General features: G+C 37.0%; 1 protein-coding gene across 4 annotated transcripts; it reads right to left on the bottom strand.

Moving 5' to 3' along the window:
• Positions 1-3,851: 3,851 nt before the first annotated feature.
• On the bottom strand, positions 3,852-24,441 carry PPDK (pyruvate orthophosphate dikinase). Of its 4 annotated transcripts, XM_086451834.1 has the most exons (23): positions 24,266-24,441; positions 23,015-23,324; positions 21,277-21,585; positions 19,290-19,346; positions 18,942-19,175; positions 17,931-18,068; positions 17,459-17,621; positions 16,635-16,870; positions 16,387-16,515; positions 16,109-16,288; positions 15,644-15,781; positions 14,818-14,982; positions 14,557-14,718; positions 8,658-8,747; positions 8,151-8,289; positions 7,177-7,354; positions 6,149-6,278; positions 5,641-5,769; positions 5,226-5,363; positions 4,640-4,717; positions 4,266-4,357; positions 4,051-4,111; positions 3,852-3,951 (listed from the first exon to the last, which is right to left on the bottom strand). In XM_086451834.1, exons 2-22 carry the CDS (start codon positions 23,093-23,095, stop codon positions 4,069-4,071), a joined length of 3,009 nt encoding a protein of 1,002 aa, XP_086307960.1. In that variant the 5' UTR covers positions 23,096-23,324; positions 24,266-24,441; the 3' UTR covers positions 3,852-3,951; positions 4,051-4,068. The 4 variants fall into 4 exon arrangements, with proteins under 4 accessions (XP_086307960.1, XP_086307958.1, XP_086307959.1 ...); XM_086451832.1 differs by having other exon boundaries at positions 3,852-4,111; positions 24,266-24,439; XM_086451833.1 differs by having other exon boundaries at positions 3,852-4,111; positions 23,015-23,274; positions 24,266-24,439.

Raw genomic sequence — 24,441 nt, 5'->3', positions numbered from 1 at the left:
CTTGTTGGGTATTATTATCTATTATGCTTTAATTAAGTCTGTAGTTAGTGGTTGTTGGTTATTTTCTGTCATAGATAATATGTTGTTAGTAGTGGTCCAGTAACTTGTTAGTGGCTGGTGGTTATTTCCTGTCAAAGATAATGTTGTTGTTAGTAAGTTGTTAGTGGATAATGTGTTGTTAGTAGTGGTCCAGTAACTTGTTAGTGGCTGGTGGTTATTTTCTGACATAGATAATGTTGATATTAGTAAGTTGTTAGTGGATAATGTGCTGTTAGTAGTAGTAGTCCAGTAACTTGTTAGTGGCTGGTGGTTAATTTCTGAAGTTGTATTTAATCTTCTGTGATGAATGAAGAAGTAAGTTGAATATTAGCAAAACTTGTGGAGGATTTGGTTCCCTCGAAGCAACCAATTGTTCTATCTTTCTAATATTATTGTTAGAATCATAACATAAGAAAAGAGTCAGGCTAGCCTAGTTTATCATAGTAAGATTAAATCTTACTAAGGGTCTTTGAGTCCACATGGATTCCCAGTGGAGTCGCCAAGTTGTAGATATGAGAAATGTTCACTTTAAACCTCAATGCTACGTGGTTTGGAGTCGTCACCATTCTTTTTTGGAAATGGGTGTGAATGGGCACCCGAATCAATTCTTTTGAAAATCATTTTTTATGGCCTTGTAGTGACTCTCAATCATGAAAAAGGTATGGTCTACCTAAGATCTAAGTAAGGGGATTCGGTTAGAGAATGGGGAAGGTGTTAAGCACCCCATTCTCTCCACCTATGGTGGTTACCTTTAGATTTTGCCATTTTTGAAAAGAATAATATAACAAGTAAAGTGCATGGAATGCATGAAGTGGGTGGGTGCACATGGTGTGTATGTATCTCTTTAGAAGAGGATTTGATGTTGGTGTTGACATAAGAAATATCTTATGGAAGAAGACATTCTATAGAGCCAACACACTTTTGCATGAGTTAAAATGTTGGTTTATAACTTTAGAGAAGTTCCATGAAAGGAATTTTCCTAGATCTATAACCTTAGTGCATGCATGTTTAGCTAGAAACTTAGTGTTTTAACCCCATCAAGAGAGTTACACATTTCTTCATCATAGCCAACATGTGTGATATGTGTGCATAGTGTACATTATGATGCATGATATGAGAATGGGTTAAAAAGGGCTTCAACCTCCATCCTTTCGATCAAACCGCCTCAAGCATTCCATGCCCAAGGTTGAGGTTTAATCTACTCGGGATGAAGGAGGGTTCTCCATTACATCCTAAAGGCTTCTAAAAATATAAAAAAGAGGGATAGAAGAAGAATATACAAGTTAAAAAATAAATAAATAACTATTGTCCCACCTTATCCCTTTTGGAAGTCTTGAAATAACTTGAGCTTGAGTAATGAACTTGAGAGTTGAAGGATGTAGTTGAGGGTTGAAAGAGTTGAGGGTTGAAAGATGAGAGATGAGTAGAGAATTTGGTAGAGTTTTAGGTTGAGAAATAGGGGTTTGAGAGCATGAATTGTTCTTAGAAAATGAGGGTATTTATAGAGTTTTTGGAGAACTTTTAGGGATAAAATGGTCCAACCCTAAAAATAATGAGAATGGACATAAGGTTTAGGTTATTTCTTTTTGGATTTTTCATTTGTATGAGGGTAAAGATGACATTTGTGAAAAAACCCTAAAAGCATTCTTTGATCCTTGGTTTTTTGGTAAATAGAGGTGAGAGAGCAAAAATACTTTTGGGAGGATGAATGGGAAAGTGACATGTGTAAAGGTGGAGTGGTAGGTAAAAAGTAGATCTTGGTTTATTTGTAAATAACTCATAAAGCAAGGGTGGAAGTGTAGTTTTGAAATGGACCAATGGGAAAACAAAAGCACATTTGGGAGGGTGAATAGGAGGATGACATGTGTAAAGGTGAAGTGGTAGGTGAAAAGTAGACTTTGGTTCATTTGTAAATAACAAATAAAGCAATGGTGGAAGTATAATTTTGAAATGGATCAATGGGAGAACTCCATGTATGTACTTGAAGATTCCCACCTTTTGAGAGCATAATGGGAAGTTCCCTCACCTTTATGGATTATTACCAAAGACCAAATAACCTTTTTGGTTTGACTAAACTTTTTGAGAAGGGTACTCTTGAGTTTTCACAAAGGGAAAGTTGACCCTCCAATTAGATGATGCATTGGGTATTGGGGGCTTATGAGGTATCAACATGTGTCATCTTATGAAGGGGTGAGAGAATGGACTTGGAGTGGGCTTGGTGTTGGACTTGGGTTTGGGTTAGGATATGGACTTGGGTTATGAGTTTAGAATGACCTTGGGTTTTGGGCTTAGGTTGGCTAGGTAATGGATTTGGGTCATTGGGTTTAAGACTTAGAGAATGGGTTTGAATTTAGGTTAAAATATGGACTTTGTTTTGGGCATAGATTTGGTTAGATCGGTTAATGGAGAATGAATACGAATTTGGAGTGGGTTAGGGACAAGGTTGAGTATGCAAACTATATGACATGATGCATGTATGCATGAAAATGATGCAAAATAGCAATGTGGGTCCGTCGAAAATCTTGAGTTCTAAATCGGAATCAATTCGAGGAAATTTGGATCTTCCTAACGGATTCGTGCAAATTGGGGTGTCTACAGCAATCCAACACCACGACCTTTGATCTAGATTTCATTGAAAAAGTCACGTTAAAAAAAAAAAAATTCATGAAAATTCTTTTTTGGTCTTGATCCAAGGTGTTGAAAAAGACGGCAATTGAACTCCAAAATTTAAAATTAAAGTTCTACGGTGAAAAATAAGTTTTTATAAATGTTTTTTTTTTCAAAAGCTCTTAGAATTTTATTCTCTACAACCTTATGGCACGTATCATGTTTTTGGGTACCACGAGATGATGTGGTCAGGAAACTTTACTTAGTAAGGAAAGTATTTTTCAATGAAAAATGATTTGAGAAACCCTCACCTTCCATATCTATTCAACTTACTTTTTATACCCTTGTGTGTTGCAGTAGGACCCTATTGAACTTAATATATATATATATATTTTTTTTTGTGATTTAACCCCTGACGTATTGATTGATGTTAGAGATAATCCTTGTTTTTTTATAAATTGACGACGTGTATCCAAAATCCATTATCTTCCAACTCCCTAAAACTCTTTTCTTATTCTTTAGATTTTAGTGTTAAAAACAAAAAAAAATTGAAATAGTAAACCTAAGCCAAGGTTTTTTTAATTCTAAAATTTATTGTGTGATAATAAGCCCAACATTTTCATAGAAGGAAATCAGGATTATCAACCGACCATCGTTAGCACTTAACCCCCACTGACCAAAAATCCTAGTTTCACCCAACTAAGGATATAAAATGAAGTGCAACCGGTAGAAATTAATGAAAGTAGGTTTTTTTTTTTAATTGGGGTGCAACTCATGACAAGTCATATACAAGTAGTCGGTCCCTTCAAAAGCCAGATCCATGACTAGACCATGAACTTGTTGAATTGGTTGAACCAATGTCCTGGTTCAATTATATTGGTGTATTTAAGGGTGCCATTCAATAGTCAATACCTATCATATAATAATTTTTTTTTCCACTAATGTAGGAGTTATCTTGGATAGGAATGGAATTTCAATAAATATTTTGATAAGTTTCCAACTAAGTCATCTTGTTGAGGGGGAGGAGGGGATGTTAGGGGTATTAGTTGATCGTCTTTATCCAAGAGATACTAATTGATCCTATTAATTGGTTAAGATTAGTTTCTTTGTCTTCTAAAACACCACACCCATGTAAATAGCTTAGGATTGCAGTACTGGTGTGGTCATAAGTAGAATTCTAGGGCATTAAAAGAAATTTTAAAATCTCTCATCAAATGACCTTCATTGGTTTCTGAAATCATATATATTATTAACCTGAACATTGGATGGGATCTTCGTTTGTATCATGGCATTATTTTTCTAATTACACTATATGATTACTAGATACAAACATTTATCATAATTATTTACAATTCCTGCACAAAGTCACCAATGAAGTAGAAAAGAGTGACTTTCCTGATAATTTCTTTGTTAAAAGTCTTCTCAAATAGAAACTTGAGCTGCTGCTAGCCTTGCAATAGGGACCCTGTAAAGAAAGATCAAACTTTAGAAGAAAGAACATTTTAGATTCAATGCATACACCTTGAAAATGGATGTTTTACCTATTTGAGTATCAGAAATAAAACTCCCGTAAACTTTCTCTCAATTAGTTTGTGAGAGAGAGAGAGAGAAAAGCTAACCTAAATGGAGAACAAGAAACATAATCTAATCCCGTTTCTGCGAAAAACGCGACAGAAGAAGGCTCCCCACCGTGCTCTCCACATATTCCAACCTGTTTGTCATCATCATCCAAACATTTAAATTAAAGGTCTCAGAATTAGAATTTACAAAGACCCAAGCTGTTCATATCCTTATTGCGTGGAATTGTAAAACATTGTCATCCCAAGAGATCCATAAATGCCATGTTCAACTTGTTTAAATGGAAACCATGCATGGAGGAAATTCGAAACACTGTTGATTGTGGGATTCATGGTGTCTAAGCATGCTAGCTTACCAATTTTAAGCTAATAGTACCCATGAGGCACCATAAATTTTACTTTAAAATCAAACTCACCTTCAAACTAGGCTTAGCTGCACGACCTTTCTCCGTGGCAATTTTGATAAGTTGGCCAACGCCTTTTTGATCAAGCACCTGAAATAAAAACATTGGATCAATTAATAACACTTGTGGATAACTAAAACTAAAGTTTGAATTATTTATGTCCTTCACTACAGTACTTTCAGATAAATGTAAGCCTCTTGAAACCCTGAAGTTCATTGATTTTGTTGTCTCTAACTAGATTAAATAAGATTATCATTTGGGAGGGTGAAAATCACATAAAATGCGTAACAGCTGCCAACAACACATTCCTACTTACAAGCATTAGTGAAGAATATGGATCATTTTTTTGTAACTGGAAAAATGTCTAGGTAGTGCACAATTTATAGAGAAACACAAAGTGAAGTTCATTTGCATCTGTCTTTCATATCATATACCTCAAAAAATTTGGATGGTCCCTAAAAATACTTGTAAAAAGCTAGTGAGGATATCATAATCTTAAAAATTTGTATCCACCCTTTTTTGATCAATAATGGAAAAATCATACTGAGAGAGAGAGAGACTTTGAGCATCAGATTTTGAAGTATATGTGTATTCTAACCTCAAAGGGATCACTTTGCAGAATGCCTTTGGCTAGGTAAATAGGGAGAAACTTGCCGACATCATCTCTACTATATCCAAATGTCATTTGTGTGAGGTCATTGGTCCCGAATGAGAAGAACTCCACTTGCTTTGCAATCTATCAACGTAAGTCATTAATGAAGTAAGCAAAAAATATGGAAAAATAAACGTTGATTTTCTCTTCTCTAGGTAGAAAAATTATCCTGTTTGTGAGACTCTAGGATAATTGAGAAAATACGAATATCCTTTCTACATAAGGATGGTTATATGTTGATGAAAAAGTTTTCATGCCAACTTACCCAGAAAATGCACAAGTAATTCTTATTAGAAGCCTATAATAGCTTAAATAAACCTGTTATTTGTGACACTAAGAGAGTTGATGGATCTCAATATACCTCATCTGCAACAAGAGCTGCCCTGGGGATCTCAATCATCGTCCCAATCTTGTAGCCTATGGTGGTGTCCATCTCAGAGAAGACTTTTTCTGCAACGCTACGTATCAAACTCACTTGATGTTCTAGTTCCTGCCACACAAAAACTTCACTATTTGAATGATGGAATTCTGAGTGTTCCACATGACAATGAATAAACCCGAGGAAAGCGACCTTAAATCTTTAGAAAATATTACTTCAATTTCCTTGGAACCAAAACAAGTAGATTTTGTTAGAATTTAGATCATGTCATGGAAAGAAATAGCTAATCCAGACTTCCATTGCTTCCACTAAACTTTAAAAAAATCTTCTTCTTTTTTCCTTTTAAGAAAAAAAGGAGATGGCAGGGTTTAGAAAGTTTCCATTGAAAAGAGGGACCAGAATTCATAAGAGCATTTCTCTTCATACTAGTAAACAATTAAAGCAATACAATGGAAAAAAAAACACTCAAGAAAGAAAAGGAAAGTCATGCCTGAGGCGTTCCAATGAGGGGAACCATTATTTCAGGAAAAACTTTAACGCCCTGGTCGCTCATAATGATAGCAGCTTGAAAGATGGCACGTGCCTGCATTTCAGTTAGTTCCGGGTACGATATCCCAAGCCTGCACACACATGAAAAAAATAAAATAAAATAAAATAATTAACATTATTTGTAAGTATGTACTCTTGGATCTATTCAATAACCTGTACACTTAGTGGAATGATCTCACTGTGTGTTCCCTATTTTATTTGTAATTTGTACTTCATCTACCTTGTGGTGCAGATGCGAGCAAAGTAAGTCAGCTCGATGAACCCCATACAAGAAGTCCTAACTCAGTCAATTGCATTCTTTCGGAAAGTGTAATGTTCATGGATTTGGCCTTCAAGATGGACCCTGCATTTTATATGATGACTGGATGGTGCAAATCAGGTGATATGTGCACCACATTGTAGTTAGAGATTCAAATGTTATCTCGTTCATCTGTAGGTAAACTGAGAGGGGAAGTCATGTTATGATTTTGTGGAGCCTGACGGTATTGTTAATAAAGCCACGCATCCCGCCAATCAAGCTCAGTGCTGAGCTCACTCAGGGGTTGTCCCAATGGTGGGGATTCGGGGAGCAGAACCCCCGAATGAAAATTTTCCCAAGGGTATTTTTGTAATTTCACTGGTATTATGTAAAACTCTAGTTAGGTTTTCTATGGGGGTAGATATATCTATTTTCAGTGAAAGGGTGTAATTTTCTCTTCATGGTGGAATTGTTGTGGTCCGTGGACGTACCTCAATCTTGAGGGAATCAAGTAAAAATCTGTGTTTGGTGTGTGTTTGCAACTTACTTTATTGTTCTTGGATCGATTTCTCTAACAAGTCAGGGATCCTCCATGATGTCACATATCACTTTTAACTTCAGTAGCCAAGTCTAAAACCCTTTTTTACTAATAAGTTCTTGAAAATGCCACTTGTTGGATGCATGAGGAATCAAAGTACACATTCAATTCAAAAGGTCGTGGTGAATCAAACCTGCAGCCTCGGAAACCAAGCATGGGATTAACTTCAGAAAGTTTCTCAACCCTTGAAAAAACTTCGTCTTCAGTCATGCCAGTGTAAGAAGTTAGTTCATGGACGATTTGGTCAATGTCTCCTTCTGGAAGAAATTCATGGAGTGGAGGATCTAGCAGTCGGATTGTCACTGGAAGACCTGATATTCCACCAATTTCAATTATAAATCAAATGAGCAAAACTATAGAAATATAAAAGATTATAAGATATTCAAGGCATCATAGATAGCTACACATGTATATGTATCTTCTACAAAGGCGGGGTTCAATTGCTGGGAACATCTAGTGCTAACAAGTAACAACAGAAAGGCAAACAGGTTCATATTATGCTCTTCTAGTTGAATGGCACCACCAATTTAAGCCATTCAAATGAACATCTTAGGTTGAAAAGTTTGGTCAAACACTTGGCATTTGCACAGTTTGAACACACGATTAAATGATTCAACGCGTAGCATGCCAATTCATGGTACACCATTGAACCATAGGTACAATCAGAAGTACCATTTATAGATAAATATTAAACTATAAATGCAATATTTGTCAAACTAGCCATAAACAATGGAATGATACTTTGGAGACTCGCAATTTGGAGACCGCAAGAAAACTCACATTCCAATTGATCCACGTGTACTGAAGGCATCCAAATGTTGGTATTCTAGTAAATTTGGGATGCCTTCAATTCACGTGGACCAATAGGAACGTGGGGTTTCCTGGGTCTCCAAAATCTCACTATAAACAATGCGATAGATTGGATGAATCCAATAATCTGAAAACTTCAGTCACTGGTGTAAGGGATCTAAATGGGACCCATCTAACTATGTATCCTCTTTGCCTACATGCACATCATGTGTAAAATTATTCCACATAGTTATTATAAACCAAATAGGACATTAGATTCTCTTTTGGGCATTGTTATGGTAGAAAATAGAAAAATACCATCCATTGCACGGAAAATGCCTTCAAAGTCGGATCTTTGATAGGGCAAGAGCAAGTCCAATGCCTTCTTTCTCTGTTCCACTGTCACTGCCATTATCATCTGTCTCACAGCCTTTATCCTCTCATCTGAAGCAAAGAACTGAGACATCCAAACCAAGATGTAGATCAACAATTTTCTAACTTGGTTATGCTAAACGTCATAAAATATTGTAAATTTGAAAATCCACGATATTCATATCCAAAGATCAAAATTTTAGTGAAACACTCAACAAACTTGGAAGAGTTGAAATTGGGTTGCATCACATGTAACTTTTTCTTTCAAAAATGAAGTACAAAGAGGATGCTCACCACTGAAAAGGTATATGGCATCTATAATATTCCTCAAGAGTATTTTTGACATTTTGTATTCCCAAGATACAAAGCATATCTCATTTAAAGATATGAAAATCAGATTTTTTCACGACTTACAAAATTCAGGAAAGGTAAAATACATAAATCACACATTACCATGTGCTCTGTCCTACAAAGTCCAATCCCTTGAGCACCATTATTTCTTGCCGTTAGTGCATCTTCAGGAGTGTCTGCATTAGCCATGACCTATTGTGGCACCACATTTCTTAGATTAGCTGACCAACAAATAAATACATTTAGAATTCATAGGCTCTCTCAAGACTTTTAACTTTGAAGGTACCAATGTTCTATCTTGACCAATATTACCATCTTAAGCAATCGGGATATTTTTCTCTCCTATTTCTTTTTTGGTTGCATGTTGAGTGTGTGAATTGGTATTAAAAATATGTTGCATATGATACGTATACATTGTGGCTTGCCAAGTCATATGCCTTGCCAGATCATACTGTCCAAGTCATATGAAGACCAAGTCCAATCCATTAGTTGATTATTTAGTGGAGGTAGTTATGCTTGAGGGTTCATGTCTTCAGTACCTGACTCCATTTTCTTAGCATTGTGGTTCCTGAATTCTAGTGATTAGTTGTTGTTTGCTTTTCCAGTTGTAGGCCTATAAGTGGCCAAGTTCTCATTCAATAAAAGTATGGATAATTATACCAAATATCTCCTCTGATTCTCTCTCTTTTCTCATTCTATATCTGTAATTCTTTTTTGTACTTATTAAGTGGTATCAGAGCCGGCTCATCCATGGATACCCGTGGAAAGTCGAATGCGGAATTCCGCACTGAAGTTAATGAAATACTTGCCAGCCACGAATCCCGTTTCGATCAAATTCTCAACGAATTACAAGTGTTACGGTTACAACAAAATCAACCAACCATGCCACAAACACAACCTACCATTGAAATCAACTCGTTTGCACAAAGGGAAACATCTCAGACCCGAACCACCTCACAAGCCTCAGTACCCAATCAAACACAACTCAAATTATCATTTCTCAAATTCACTGGTGAAGACCCCCACGGGTGGATATACAAATCCGAACAATACTTCGAATTTAAGGGAATCACTCCACAGCAGCAAGTTCAACTAGCATCATTTCATTTAGAGGGAATCGCCCTCCAATGGCATCGGTGGTTCATGAAGTTCAAAGGTCCTCAAACTTGGAGGAGTTCACCAAAGCCATTCTCCACCGCTTTGGTCCAACAGATTACGAAGATCCTTCCGAAGCTCTGTCTCGACTCAAACAATTGACAACAGTTGCAGCGTACCAAGAGTCCTTCGAAAAACTTTCTCACCCTGTAAATGAATTACCTGAAAGTTTTCTTGTAGGTTGTTTCATAGCTGGGCTCAAAGAGGATATCCGTTTGGATGTTCGGATCAAACAACCAAAGACCCTTTCCGATACCATTGTTGTAACTCGTCTGATTGAGGAGCGTAACACATTGCAACGAAAAACCAACACTCCAAATCGCTCGCAGAACTTCACAACATCAACACGATCATCACCAAATCCTGCAGCCGGCCTTCTCGGTCCCTTTCCAGGTATGAAATCGACCCAAATTTCAGACAATTCACAGATTCCTATCAAGCGTATTACGGGACAAGAAGCAAGAGAGCGACGACTGAAAGGCCTGTGTTATAATTGCGATGAGAAGTTTGTACTGGGGCACAATTGTTTGCGTCCTCAGCTTTTTATGATGGAAGATGTACAAAACGACGATCCTTGTGATGAGGACATAATAAACGAGATAATGCCGAGTGAGTCTCTTCCAGAAATTTCCTTTCATGCAATGGCAGGTACCACCCATCCGCAAACCATCCGCGTGATTGGAAAGCTGAAAAGCAGAGATATTACAGTCCTCATAGATGGTGGAAGTACGCACAACTTTATTGATCAAGCCGTGGTGACGAAGTTCAGATTACCGGTTGTTCGTGACAAAACATTCCAAGTTATGGTGGCTAATCGGGAAAAGATTGATTGTTCGGGTAAATGTATGGCTCTCACTTTCGTAATCCAAGGATACCCCATCCAAGCAGATTTCTATGTATTGTCGGTGGCAGCTTGTCAAGCTGTTTTGGGGGTGCAATGGCTGGAGACACTTGGCCCTATAGAAACCGATTATCGACAGCTTACGATGACCTTCAATCAAAATGGGAAGTCTCGGACCTTTCAAGGTTTGAAGCATTCCGATACGGCTCCAATAAACAATAAGGAACTATTGCATTTAGCAGGTGGTGGATTATTTCTTCAAATTATTCCTTCAGCCACTACCACCGTCCATCATGACCACCCAAGTGACATCAATGAAATCATTACTGAATTTGCACATGTCTTCACTCCACCAACTAAACTTCCTCCAAAGTGTATACAAGACCACCGAATTCCTCTATATACAAGCCATGGCCCTTTTTCTGTCCGCCCTTATAGATATCCTCATTATCAAAAGTCTGAAATTGAGAAAATGGTACAAGAGTTCCTTGACTCCAGGTTGATCCGACCCAGCAATAGTCCCTTTTCATCACCCGTATTACTCGTCAAAAAAGCTCATGGCTCATGGCGTTTCTATGTGGATTACCGGGCCCTTAACAATGTCACTATCAAAAACAAATATCTGATCCCCGTAATCGATGAGTTGTTAGACGAATTGAATGGAGCTCAGTATTTCTCTAAATTGGACTTGCGATCTGGCTATCATCAAATACGCGTGAAGGAGGAGGATGTGCACAAGACAGCATTCCGCACCCATGCAGGGCACTATGAATTTGTTGTTATGTCGTTTGGCCTAACCAATGCACCATCAACGTTCCAAGGACTCATGAATGATCTCTTTCGATCCCATCTCAGAAAGTTTGTCCTAGTGTTCTTTGACGATATTTGAATCTATAGCCGATCTTGGATGGAGCATTTGTAACACCTACGCACAGTATTTTTGATTTTATATGCTAACAATTTGTTTGCAAAGCAGTCGAAATGCCGCTTTGGTGTTTTATAGGTGGACTATTTGGGACATATAATATCATTGGAAGGAGTCGTTGTTGACCCTTCGAAAATTCAAGCCGTCTTGGATTGGCCGATCCCAACCTCTTCCAAGGGTGTACGTGGATTCCTTGGCCTTGCGGGGTACTATAGAAAGTTCATCCGAGGGTTCGGAGTGATTGCTGCCCCCCTAACTCGTTTGTTATCCAAGGAGGGTTCCGTTGGACTACAGAATCCAACACAGCTTTCACCAAAATGAAAGAAGCACTCACCTCTCCTCCGGTGCTACAACTCCCAAATTTTTCATTACCTTTTATGGTGGAATGCGATGCTTGCGGGGTGGGAATCGGAGCCATATTATCACAACAAAATCGCCCCATCGCATTTTTCAGTGAAGCCCTCAAAGGGGCGGATTTGGCTTTTTCAACGTACAAAAAGGAAATGTTGGCTATTGTTAAAGCCGTGCGTAAATGGTGACCTTATCTCTTAGGTAATCCTTTCATTATTCAAACAAACCGCAGAAGTTTGAAATATTTGCTTGAACAGAAAATCACAACACCTATGCAGACTCGATGGTTGCCAAAGATTTTGGGATATGATTACATTATACAGTACAAAAAAGGAACCAAAAATCAGGGAGCCGATGGCCTTTCTCGTGTGGCTGAGTGTCAATTTTTTGCTATCTCTCTGTCTATAGCGGATTGGTGGGGCCGATTGCAACAAAAAGTTTGTACTGATCCATATTACTCCCAATTATCTAACTAAAGTCAACAACACTATGTTCGACATGATGGGGTTTGGCTTAAAAATGGGAAGCTTCTCTTGAGTCCCACTTCCTCTTTACTTCCAGCTGTATTGAATGAAGGCCATTCTTCATCAACGGGTGGCCACTTTGGCTTCCATAAGACGCTCAGCCGCCTGAAGGACAATTTTACTTGGCCCGGAATGCATACATCAGTGAAGGAATATATACGTGGTTGTGATGTCTATCAACGTTGCAAATATGATTGTCAAATGCTAGCAGGTGTTCTTCAACCCTTGCCTCTTCCTGATCGAGTCTGGACCGATATCTCGATGGATTTTGTGGAAGGGCTACCTTCCTCTCAAGGTCACACCGTTATCATGGTAGTGGTCGACCGTTTAACAAAATATGCTCACTTTATTCCTCTTAAATATCCTTATACAGCTCTTACCGTGGCCAAGGTGTTTGTGAGTCAAGTTGTTCGTTTACATAGGATACCAGCCTCCATTGTCAGCGATAGAGATAAAATCTTTCTTAGTAATTTTTGGAAGACTTTGTTCCAACTATAGGGCACAACACTTAAGATGAGCTCCAGTTATCATCCTCAAACGGACGGACAAACAGAAGTGGTGAACCGGACCTTGGAACAATATCTTCGTTGTTTCACGAGCAAACAGCCCAATAAATGGATTGATTGGATTCCGTGGGCCGAATACAGTTACAATACAACCATTCACTCATCCACAAAAGTTTCACCATTTGAGGCAGTATATGGGATACCCCCCCGACTTTGCTATCATATGTGCCAGGAACTACTCGAGTTCAAGCTGTTGATGCCTGTCTTCATGCTAGGGAAGACATTTTGCGGGATTTGCATCGTCATTTGATTGTTGCCCGTGACAGAATGAAGACACAAGCAGATAAGCATAGGCGCGAGGTTGTTTTTGACGTCGGGGGACTACGTGTTCCTTAAGCTCCAGCCGTATCGTCAGAAATCTGTGGCATTTTGTAGCTCTCTTAAATTAGCCCCATGCTTCTTCAGGCCATTTAAAATTCTTACTCGCGTTGGAGCTGTCGCCTACAAGCTAGAACTGCCTAGTGGTTCCCAAATCCATGATATAATCCATGTAAGTCTTTTAAAAAAGCAATTGAGGCCAAGAACTTCAGTTGTTTCGAATCTTCCCCGAGTTACTGAAGACTTGTCCATTCTTCCCCAACTTGAAACAATTCTGGACAGCCGCATCATCAAGAAAGGCACCTACCGTCCGAAAACTGAAGTTCTTGTGAAATGGGCTGGCACAACCCGGGAAGATGCTGTTGGGCTTTGTGGAGCCTAGTTATATTTTGATCCGGTTGACGACCCGACCCGAATAATGTTTGTGTGGTATTTTGATGGGATATTTTCTAAGGCTTAATCCATGGAGTGGAGGCTTGGGTTGATAGGCCCAAGTTGGAGCGCTCATGGATAAGCCTCCTGGGGGCCCAGGGGGCAACTCCCCCGGGAAAATTTTTTTTGGGCCCGTTTTGTAACCCATTGTGTATCTTGTGCGCAGTATATAGAAGCCGTTTTTGGTGATTAAGGTTTTTTAAGGTTTTGGTTGTCGTCTTTGAGACTGGAGCCGCACTTTGTAATTCTTCTTGAAATAGTGAAATCTCTACAACTCCGTGGACGTAGGCAAATTGCCGAACCACGTAAATACTGTCTTGTGCGTGTGATTATTTTCTTTTTCGACGTGTGTGTTTTTCTCTATTTCTTGTTTCTCACAGGTTGGGAATTTCGGGTTGAATTCCTTACAGATGCAACATGGGAAAATCTTTGGCGCTTCTCGAAGACGTAACCTGATTTTATCCTTGAGGACAAGGATATTTTTAGTGGGAGGGATTGATACGTATACATTGTGGCTTGCCAAGTCATATGCCTTGCCAGATCATACTATCCAGGTCATATGAAGACCAAGTCCAATCCATTAGTTGATTATTTAGTGGAGGTAGTGGAGGTAGTTATGCTTGAGGGTTCATGTCAGATAGTGTGAATAAATTAGTGGAGGTAGTTATGCTTGAGGGTTCATGTCTTCAGTACCTGACTCCATTTTCTTAGCATTGTGGTTCCTGAATTCTAGTGATTAGTTGTTGTTTGCTTTTCCAGTTGTAGGCTTATAAATGGCCAAGTTCTCATTCAATAAAAGTATGGATAATTATACCAAATATCTCCTCTGATTCTCTCTCTTTTCTCATTCTATATCTGTAATTCTTTTTTGTACTTATTAGCATAGTACCTTGAGGCACCTTACTTCATCAACCCAAGACATGAAGGTCTCCAGGTCACTACTTAGAGCTGGAGGAGAAAGTGGTTGCTTCCCCATTATGACTTCCCCTGTTGACCCGTTAAGTGATAGCCAATTCCCTTCCTCTAACACATAGTCACCGACTACAACAACCTGCATGTCAATTTATCAATCCACGAAAATAACAATATTAATAAAAACATTAGATTACTTAAATAACAAATTTTTGATGTAGGAAAAGAATTATTTCACCTTCTCCGCCTCATTTACACGGATTTCCGAACAGCCTGAAACACAACATTTCCCCCACCCACGGGCTACAACCGCCGCATGAGAGGTCATGCCACCTCGCGCTGTCAAGATTCCCGTAGCTGCATGCATGCCCCCGATGTCCTCTGGGCTGGTCTCTGTCCTCACCTTCAATAACACGCAATCCATTTAATTAAATAAACAAAGAAGAGGATTGAAAAATGCTTGGCGGTATACATTGTAAGATTTTATCACTAGAATTCATTGATATTGTAATTTTGTTCCCTACTCTGTACTTATCTGATTAACTAGTCAATGAGATTTACTGAAAGTAAAATTGTTTTAAATGAAATTCATAATCTGGAAATTTTAAGTTTAAGCAGGAGGAAACGGCCAGTCCAAAGAGCAATCTAAGGCCACAAGTGTAGGTTCGGCACTTGTTCTGCCTTAGAGAATAGATATTATGTTCATGGGTATCTGAAGGAGAATGGGAGGTCAAACCTGTTGATCTCCTACATCAAAAATCAACAGAATCAGATGGATGACAACCATTTGATCTATCACATTCTTTTGGGATTTAGAATATATGTACCATTAACCATCCAGGAAAGAATTTCATATTGTGTGACATGGATCATCTGATCTGTTTGCTTTTGTGTGGATCTCACCAGGCCTCGATTTCTTTTGTGTGGCAGCTATACCATTTAAATAACAGGTTTTCTGTCTGTAGAAACTGGAACCTTTAACTGTATTAATCCAAATCAAGAACATGAAAAGAAAGAAAGAAAAAATAGGAATGAAAGTAAAACAAGATCAAGAATTAGCATACCAAGATAACATTCTTTCCCTGTGCATGCCATGCCTCAGCATCATCCGCACTAAACACAATCTGACCCACTGCAGCTCCCGGTGATGCAGGCAAGCCAGTAGCGATCACTTTATCTTTATAAGCAGATGAATCCTCAAACTAATCCATGGAATTTTGCAAACACTTCATTCAAAGTTGTAAATGCCTCTGTGCATGCTTGAATATAATGATGCTTACAAGCAAGCGCTATCATCCTTTATTTTGCATGGACAAGTATATGCATATTGCAATAATACATTAAGCCTGGAGATGCACAATGAAAGCTTGATGTACCATAAAATTCCCGTGAGCACCAAATGAATTCAAGGATCCCAACAGATGTGCTATGATTTAGTTTATCCTATCTAATTATTTTTCAAGCTTGTTTATTTTCAATAGTACATTATGCCTATGGAGACATAGTGTCTTATTATCTCAAATACGTACTTGTGGATGAAGAAGTTGGTCGAGATGCTGTGGCTCTACCATCTTGATGGCAGAACAAGTACTGACAAGCTCTTCTTTAACCATGTCAACAGCAATCTTCACTGCACCTTTGCCTGTTCTCTTTCCTGATCGGCACTGCAGCATCCACAGCCTGTTCTCTTGAACCGTGAATTCAATATCCTGTTATTGGGAAAAATTAATAATAAACACAAACAACGGTAATAAAGAAAAAGAAAGGCATCAGATCAATAATTCAGAATGAAAATCTTCATTCTTACCATCATATCTTTATAATGTCTCTCAAGAATTTCACAGTTCTCTACGAGTTCCTTATACGCTTCAGGCATACAATGCTTCATAACGTCAAGGTCCTCTGGTGTTCTAATCCCAGCAACTACATCCTCACCCTGCTTAAGCCCAACTCCAGATTCAATTATGCAGAATTAAAAAATAAAAAAATTCTAAGACGATAAAACATTAGGAGCCTAATAAGAAATAACTAAGATGGAAATAGTATTTTATGGACCTGAGCATTGATGAGGAACTCCCCATAGAGCTTATTTTCACCTGTGCTTGGATTCCTAGTGAAAAGGACACCTGTTCCTGAAGTGTCTCCCATGTTTCCAAACACCATGCACTGAATGTTAACAGCAGTCCCCATCAACCCAGTTATCTGGTTGATGCTCCTGTATTTGATGGCCCTTGGACTGTCCCATGAATCAAAAACTGCTTGAATAGACAATTGTAACTGCTTTCTTGGATCTGCAAACACATATAAAGAAAACAAGGTTACACATTTAAAAGCTGTTACATTCATCTTGTGATAAAAAGTTGAGAAATCTCATCCCTTGGACCAAACTGACTGTTAATGATGAAAATGATGGATGATTAATCTTAAATGTTACAAGGCTTATATGATATCATTGAAGGTCTGAATCCAAAGTCAACCTACTAGTCTAGAACCTGAGTGTATTTACTATTGGAATACTTAGATTGTTTATTTCGTTGGTCCATGGTGTCAAGCATATGATCACTTTGTCAACTCTCCCTATTCAACCAACCATAATTTAATTGCTTCAATTTTGAAAGAACTTAGTGTCAACCTCTTTCAGATATGAATCTATCTGATTCAGAAAGGAAGTTCAAAATGTCAATAGCTGTAAGAAAACTGCAGACTTGATAAGCTACCCATGTTAATCAGCTCATGCATGGGTCTGAGTCAGAACTCAGATGAGATGAGCCCTAGTAGAGTTGAATTACCAATAACAGAACCATGGGTTGAGTCTTCTAGGAAATTTGCTTGTTCTGTTAATGAAATATACTCATAACAAAAGATAAAGGTGTTGGTACCTGAAGGAAACTGTTCACCCTTAGCTTCAAGGTAGACTTTCTTGTACTGGGCCACAAGCTCTTTCAGATCAGAAGCTTTTAGTTCATTATCAAGCTCGACTCCTTTTGCTTCCTTCAACCCCTCTAATTTCACCTCAAACAATGAATGTGGAATGCCCATGACCTCAAATCCATAAAGTAACTAAATTTAGTAACAGAAGCTACCAAAGATCATATTAATGGGAGCATTTCATAAATTTATGAACTAAGTCATCTAATCTGAAAAGTGGAAAGATTTTCACCCGACCCGTCCTAATAGATAAATAGAGCCCACTATTAGTGGGTTGGGTCTAGATGAACCCATTGGGTCCAAGCACCACATTTACAGCATTAAAAATTAGGTGCTGAGTTCATCAAAACAAATAGATTAGGGAGTCTTTACAAATTAACATACTACTCAATCAATATAGCAGAAAGAACATAAATCACTTACAACATCTCCAAACATGTCTAGGAACCGTCTATAAGAGTCATAAGCGAAGCGCTCTCCACTTTTTGCAGCTAAACCAGCAACCACTTCATCATTGAGGCCAAGGTTAAGGACAGTGTCCATCATCCCAGGCATGGAAATCTACATTCAGTCGAATAATTATAAGTTAACATACCAAAGATACAATCTATAGCTTAATTGATGATAAGGATCTAGATCGAGGATTTCAATTCCTACAAAGATTTATTGATAACTCATTGGACTCTACTTATCAAAAGAATTAAAAAACACTCAATTTGGATTCTGACAACGACCCAATCCCACAATATATGGGAAAATATATAGGAGAATGCTAATGTCCAATGCTTCATTGGGATATTAACAACCTCCGCTACATTTTCTTTTCTAGTAAGATCCTTGGTTGTTTTGTATTTTACTAATAAAAGTAAATGTATTTTAATTTTTTGGATATTAAACGATTGTCTTTATTGAAAAAATGTAAGGGTATTTTGTTCTTTAGATTTTAAATATTTTTATAAAAATACCAATAATAGTTTTGATTTTTATAAAAGTATCGTTACACAATTAATAAAAAAAATTTACGTTTTTCATTAAAGGAAAAAAATCATTGGAAAAATATATATTGAAGATTTAAAGTCCACTGCTTCACATGGAAATTAGCATTCTCCACGACTTCTTCGTTGAAATCTCTTCGATTGCATTTAGTGTTGCTTTTACGAAAAGTAAGGATGTTCTTATATAATGAAACTTTTTGTTTTTATAAAAAAAATAAATATAATCGAACTTTTTGTAAAAATATTTATGGTAAAATTACTAAAATGGTATTTTTGTAAAAAAAATTATTGAATAAAGATCAAAATATCCTTACTTTTGTATTTAAAAAATAATAATAAATTTTAAGAATACTTTCAGAGAATGCTAAAAAATGCATTTATATCTACGGAAAAAATGGAAGTACTGTTTGGATAAAAGAACTATTAAGAAAATGCTTACAGCTGCCCCAGAACGAACAGAGAGTAGCAGTGGCTTAGAAGGGTCGCCAAGGAAAGCTCCCATGTCCACCTCCACCTTCTCCAACCCATCCATTATCTCCTCCCATAGGCCTTCTGGTAGCATTTTATCATTCTTCTGGTACTCTTGACATGCCTCTGTTGAAATAGTGAGACCAGGTGGTACAGATAATCCAATGCTTGCCATCTCTGCAAGGTTTGCTCCTTTTCCTCCTAACTACATATTAAACATAAACAAACACATGCAACTTTAGCAAAATGGGTTAATCTGTTTATAAGCTTTTAAAATCAAATGAACACTAATGATCAAGTGTGACACATAGAGACTAACCAAGGACTTCATGCTTTTGTTTCCTTCACTTCTTCCTTTGCCGAATGTGAACACCCTCTGTGCATCATCACCAAAACGAACCCATTTTTCAGAGTTGGTGGGAGAGAGAAGAGAGAGACTATCACACTTGTATGGAAGTGTTTTGGTGGTCAGTGACTTAAAAAAATTCATTAATGCTGGAGTGACATTTTCGTAGATCTCGAGAAAAAGATCTACGATCATGTGCGAGCCATCATTCAAATGTCATTTTTCTCACCCAAAACCTCCACGTGGAATCTAAAGAGACATGTATGCAGTCTAACGTGAGGAGACGAGAAGTCGTGATATTCGGACCCCCCTCTGTCATACATCACTGACGTGATTTTTCTTCTGGATATATGTGTACATCCCATAAATATGGGAAGTTGAATACCCGGAAGAAAAAACCTATGATTCGAACACATGCCACGTCAGGAACGTATGTCATGGGGGTGTCAGGTTATCATTATTCTAACGTGACATATACGGACACGTTTTTTCTAGTTGAAATGACTAGTGAGTACCTCCGAATACATGTTGACAACAAAGTTTGGGCTTGGGCTTACCATTCTTGACCCGCTTGGTAATCAGATCCAATAGACTCCAAAACCTTGGGTACCAGGCTAGGTCCATGAATAAGATCCGATTTATATTCGGGTCCGATATGGGTACTTTACCGACCCGTAAAGGTGTACACAATGAATCATGATGCCTCTCATCAGTCATCAGTCATCACTCATCATTCATCACTCATCACTCACCATCGATAAGTGGGTCTTTAACTCATCACCCATGTTTTGAAAAATGTTTTGCCAAAATGTTTGTTGCTGAACGGGACCCTTAGTTAAATAGATACGTGTATGACCTGTTTGGATTTGCTTCGGACTTTCGCTCCAATAGATAGAAGTTCCAAGCAGCCCTAAGAGCATCTCCAACCCCGGCCCCTATAATGCTCCTCCAAATGAGCATACCCCTTATATTTGGAGGACTCTCTCCTCTCTAAAAAAATTTGAAGTCCAAACCACCCCTCTAAAAACCACTATTCACTCTTCTAAAATATTATTCATTTTGATTTATGAATAATTTATCATTGTTAAATTTAATTCTTTTTGAAAAATAATTAGATTTAAAAGATACATATTTTCGATCAAACTATTTTTTAGCACGTAGGTTCAACAAGGGATGAATTATATATTCATACAATTGGTTGATCTAAATCTATATCATGTGGCATAAAATAAATTGACACATTAATCAATCATTTATCAATAATTTGTCTCTCATAAAATGAGTTGTTTAGAATTATGATTAAGCTCATATAAAATCCCAGACACAAAAAATATGGAAATCTAGTAAAATCTTACACTCAAAATATATACAAATTATATGATTTTCACCCTAATTTTCAATTATTCTCAATCATTTGTCCAATTTCTTTTTTTTTCTTTTTTTAATAAGTAAAATCTGAGGTGTCAATAGCAGCTCACATAGAAAAAAGATAGGACAGGAATTAATTAAAAGTTGAATGGTAGAGAAGGTTAAAAGCGGGATTTAATAAGTGAATAGTGTTTTTAGAGGGCTCATCTAAAAATCTGAAATCCTCCAAAGATGGAGGAGGGAACAGTGTTTTTGGAGGAATTCCTTCAAATATGCAGTCCGGTTGGAGCACATTCTTGAGCTCTCTCCATCTGCATATTTGAAGATGAAGCTCATATACGCAGTCCAGTTTTGAGCTCCATCTGTGGACCATAGATGCTTCTTGAGGTCACTCCAGCACGATTCTTTTGATAATGGGAGAATGAATTTTATAGTCTAGAATCAGATTCTAAAACCGGATTATAGATAGAAATCGGATTCTAGAATCTGAACCAACCCCCTGTACCACAAGCACAAAGATAACTAGATATAATCTAAACGGACCATATGGATGACCCACTTAAGCCTTTCATTCTTCTAAGTGATAGTGTACCTTTTCCCTTGATGGTTTCTCGGAAGTTTGGGGGCTCTCAGGAGTCAACAAGGCTGCTGATCGAGTTGAGTTGCGGCTTCTTTCTACCTTGGAATCAAGGAACCTATCAGAAATAATATTTTCATCCTGAATGGCTCGAACGCGGATTATTTGAGCCGAATTTGAGTTGTGTTGTTTGAATCGAACGGGAAGACGGCTTTCTAAAAGTAGTCCGATTTGATCACCGTGTTTTTCCTTCAACAGTTTCTGTACGTATACATCTGGAGTAGACCGTACAAGTATACCTTTCATCGCCAAAGACATTTTCTCCTGTTTCAAACATAACATCTACTTTGTTAGCCAATACAATCCCCTGGATCGGTCAATCCTCGATCTGACTGGGTCTAGATTGTGATTAATTAACTACAATCCATAATTTAAAAAGTGTGCTGGAGTGACCTCGGTGAGACACTTTGACGGGGTGACGCATGCAGATCCATAGATGTGTTTTAGTTGTATGTCGAAAAAAACACATTTACAGGCATACACGCCACCATGTCAAGATTTCCCGTGTGTTCCTCTACCGAGGTCACTCCAGTAGTAATCTAATCTAAATTAGTTAGAAGCATAACTTAACAGATTTAATTTTATTTTTTTAATGACTTTTAAAAGATATTTACCAACTCATAGTCAAGAGAGATCAAAATTATTGAGACAGTACATATTTCAAAAGGTTTCCCAACAATCATGCCTTCTTTTTTTTTCTTTTTTCTTTTTTTTTAATAAGAAAAATGCTGAAGTGATTGACATTGATTTACACATTGCTGATGTGGATGTGCGTGTCCAGAGTCATAGATGCTTTTCATTGAAAAACATCTCTCTGTCAGCAATGTAAGAATCGATGTCATTTCAATGTAAAGACTATTGTGATAACTCATGTTTTAACAAATTAATATTAGGGACAGTTATGATATTTACCGAGAACTTCTTATCTTAGCTTTTTTTAAAAGGAACTTAATCAAAAAAAAAAAAAAAACACTTTTTCACTGACTTTGTAAATAGTTTGGAATTTGTACTATTCCCATAAATAAGATGATTTCATCACATGGTTTTGTAATTCAAGAGTTCTAAAACCGTTCAAATTGACTCAACTCAAATTGGATTGTTGAATTCATTCAAACCCACAACGCAATAGAGTCAACCAGACAAAAATCATCAAGTCAAGTATTCAACTACTAAATTAAAATCTCAACCATGTCAATCCTTAAAAAAAGAAAAACACAGGCACACACATATATTTAGGGATCCACCATTGTAAAGAGCACAAAGTAAATAACTTTTATTTTAACATATTTGCAAACTAGTTTTAAAATTTTTTTAATTTAATTTAATTTATAAATACTTATAAATTTGATTCAATTTTTAAATATTTATAAATTTGATTTTTTTTTTTTTTTTGACTCGACCAAGTTGATCTTCAAGTTACTGATTTAAACTCAACTCAAATTGAGTGAAAATTTTCTAATTCTAAGACTATGGTACAAAGGCAGCAGGCTTTGGTTCTTTAGGATTAACATAGTAAAAAAAGAAAAGGGATCTTAATGTCCAAATATTTGAATTTAATAATACTGTAAAATTTATATAATGAAAAGACAGTATGGCCCATATATGTTTAACAAAGTAAGAATAATTTAAGGGTAGTTTGGGAGAAAATATATCATAAATATATAATTGGAAAAGAGGAAACCAGAAGACCTACATGTGGGCCATGATTTATACCAAGCTGACAAATCCATATTAGGCTTCGATACATGGACCTCCTTCTCCACATGACCCACATTCCGTAATCTGAGGGTCCAGTTATAATATACTAGGTTATTTCAGGGCACCCAAGTCCATATCATGTGTAAGCCTACAAACTCTCTTTCTCGATGGAATCTTTCTCTCTTGCTAGCGGTCCAGAGTGATTACCAATCTATATGATGCTTGATCCTTGATGAGTGTTGATCAACAATCATACTGTCAAGATTTAATTAATAAGTGGGCCCCTTTTCCACCGTTTGTGTGGTCTACATAAACATAAATAATATAAAGTAAGAGAGCAGCTATTGGCACCCCAACTCTTACTTTATTACACCCCAATTTCTTAAATTATTTCACACCCAACAAAACAACCAAGAAAGCTTCTATTGACACCCTAACTTTTACTTATTCTCAATAATGAAATATTTCCCAAAACGTGCTCAACTTTTGAAAAAATGACGATTGAGTACTCTGTTCATTTTAATTCTCAAAACCTGTTTTTCCAGCGAGATCGCTAGGAAACTCGCTGTTCAAAGAGACGATCTCGCTGGTAAGAAAGTGACGAACTCACTGATAAAAAAATATGTTTTGGGAATAAGTAAAAGTTGGGATGCCAATAGCAACTCTCTAAAATAACGACAATATATAGATGATAATGTCAAATATTACACTTGTAACCAAAAAAAAATTACATAAATTAAACTACAAAATTATCTAATTTTAAGATCTACAGCTCTTTTCAAGCTCAAATGAATAATGAAAATATATAAATGATTTATTTCAGACAAAACATTTTGTAACCAAAATTTATAAAATAAAACTACGAAATTATTCAATTGTTAATCTTCTGATCTTTTCAAGCTCAAACGATCAAAGAGTGTAAACTATTTCAATAGATTTCATTGAAAATTTTTAATTATTTTTAATAATATCTAATGATCTTCTAATTTCAATTTCAAATCGACCAAGAAACTAAAGTAATTTCGGTCGATTTCGATTATAAAAAAATAAAATAAAAATCTGACTTTTTATACATCGAAGACAGCTCTGAAAATCTGATTCGATTCGGATTGAAATAGATCCAAAATACTGAAACTCAATCGATTCATGACCTCTCAATCATCGAGTCCTTCAATTACAATTTAAAAAAAAAAAAATGCTAAAATAGAAGAAAAAGAAACAATTAAACTTGAGAATATTGAGGTACCTTAGGTTTATTGCGTGATTTTAGTTGGAGAAGTTCAGAAATCGAAGAGATCGATCGTCTCTATGTCTGCGTATCTTATCCGAGAACTTAGAGAACGTAAATGGTGGTCTGTCAGTCATGCTCGCAGACGTAAATAAAGCCTTTGATGAAGTAAATGAATTTACGGAAACACCCCT

Source organism: Akebia trifoliata, chromosome 8 (assembly GCF_017979445.1).
Source record: "Akebia trifoliata isolate Shusen 1 chromosome 8, ASM1797944v1, whole genome shotgun sequence".
NCBI classification, from domain to species: Eukaryota; Viridiplantae; Streptophyta; class Magnoliopsida; order Ranunculales; family Lardizabalaceae; genus Akebia; species Akebia trifoliata.
Note: the sequence above shows the minus strand (reverse complement) of the source record. Positions and strands in the feature narration are given on the sequence as shown.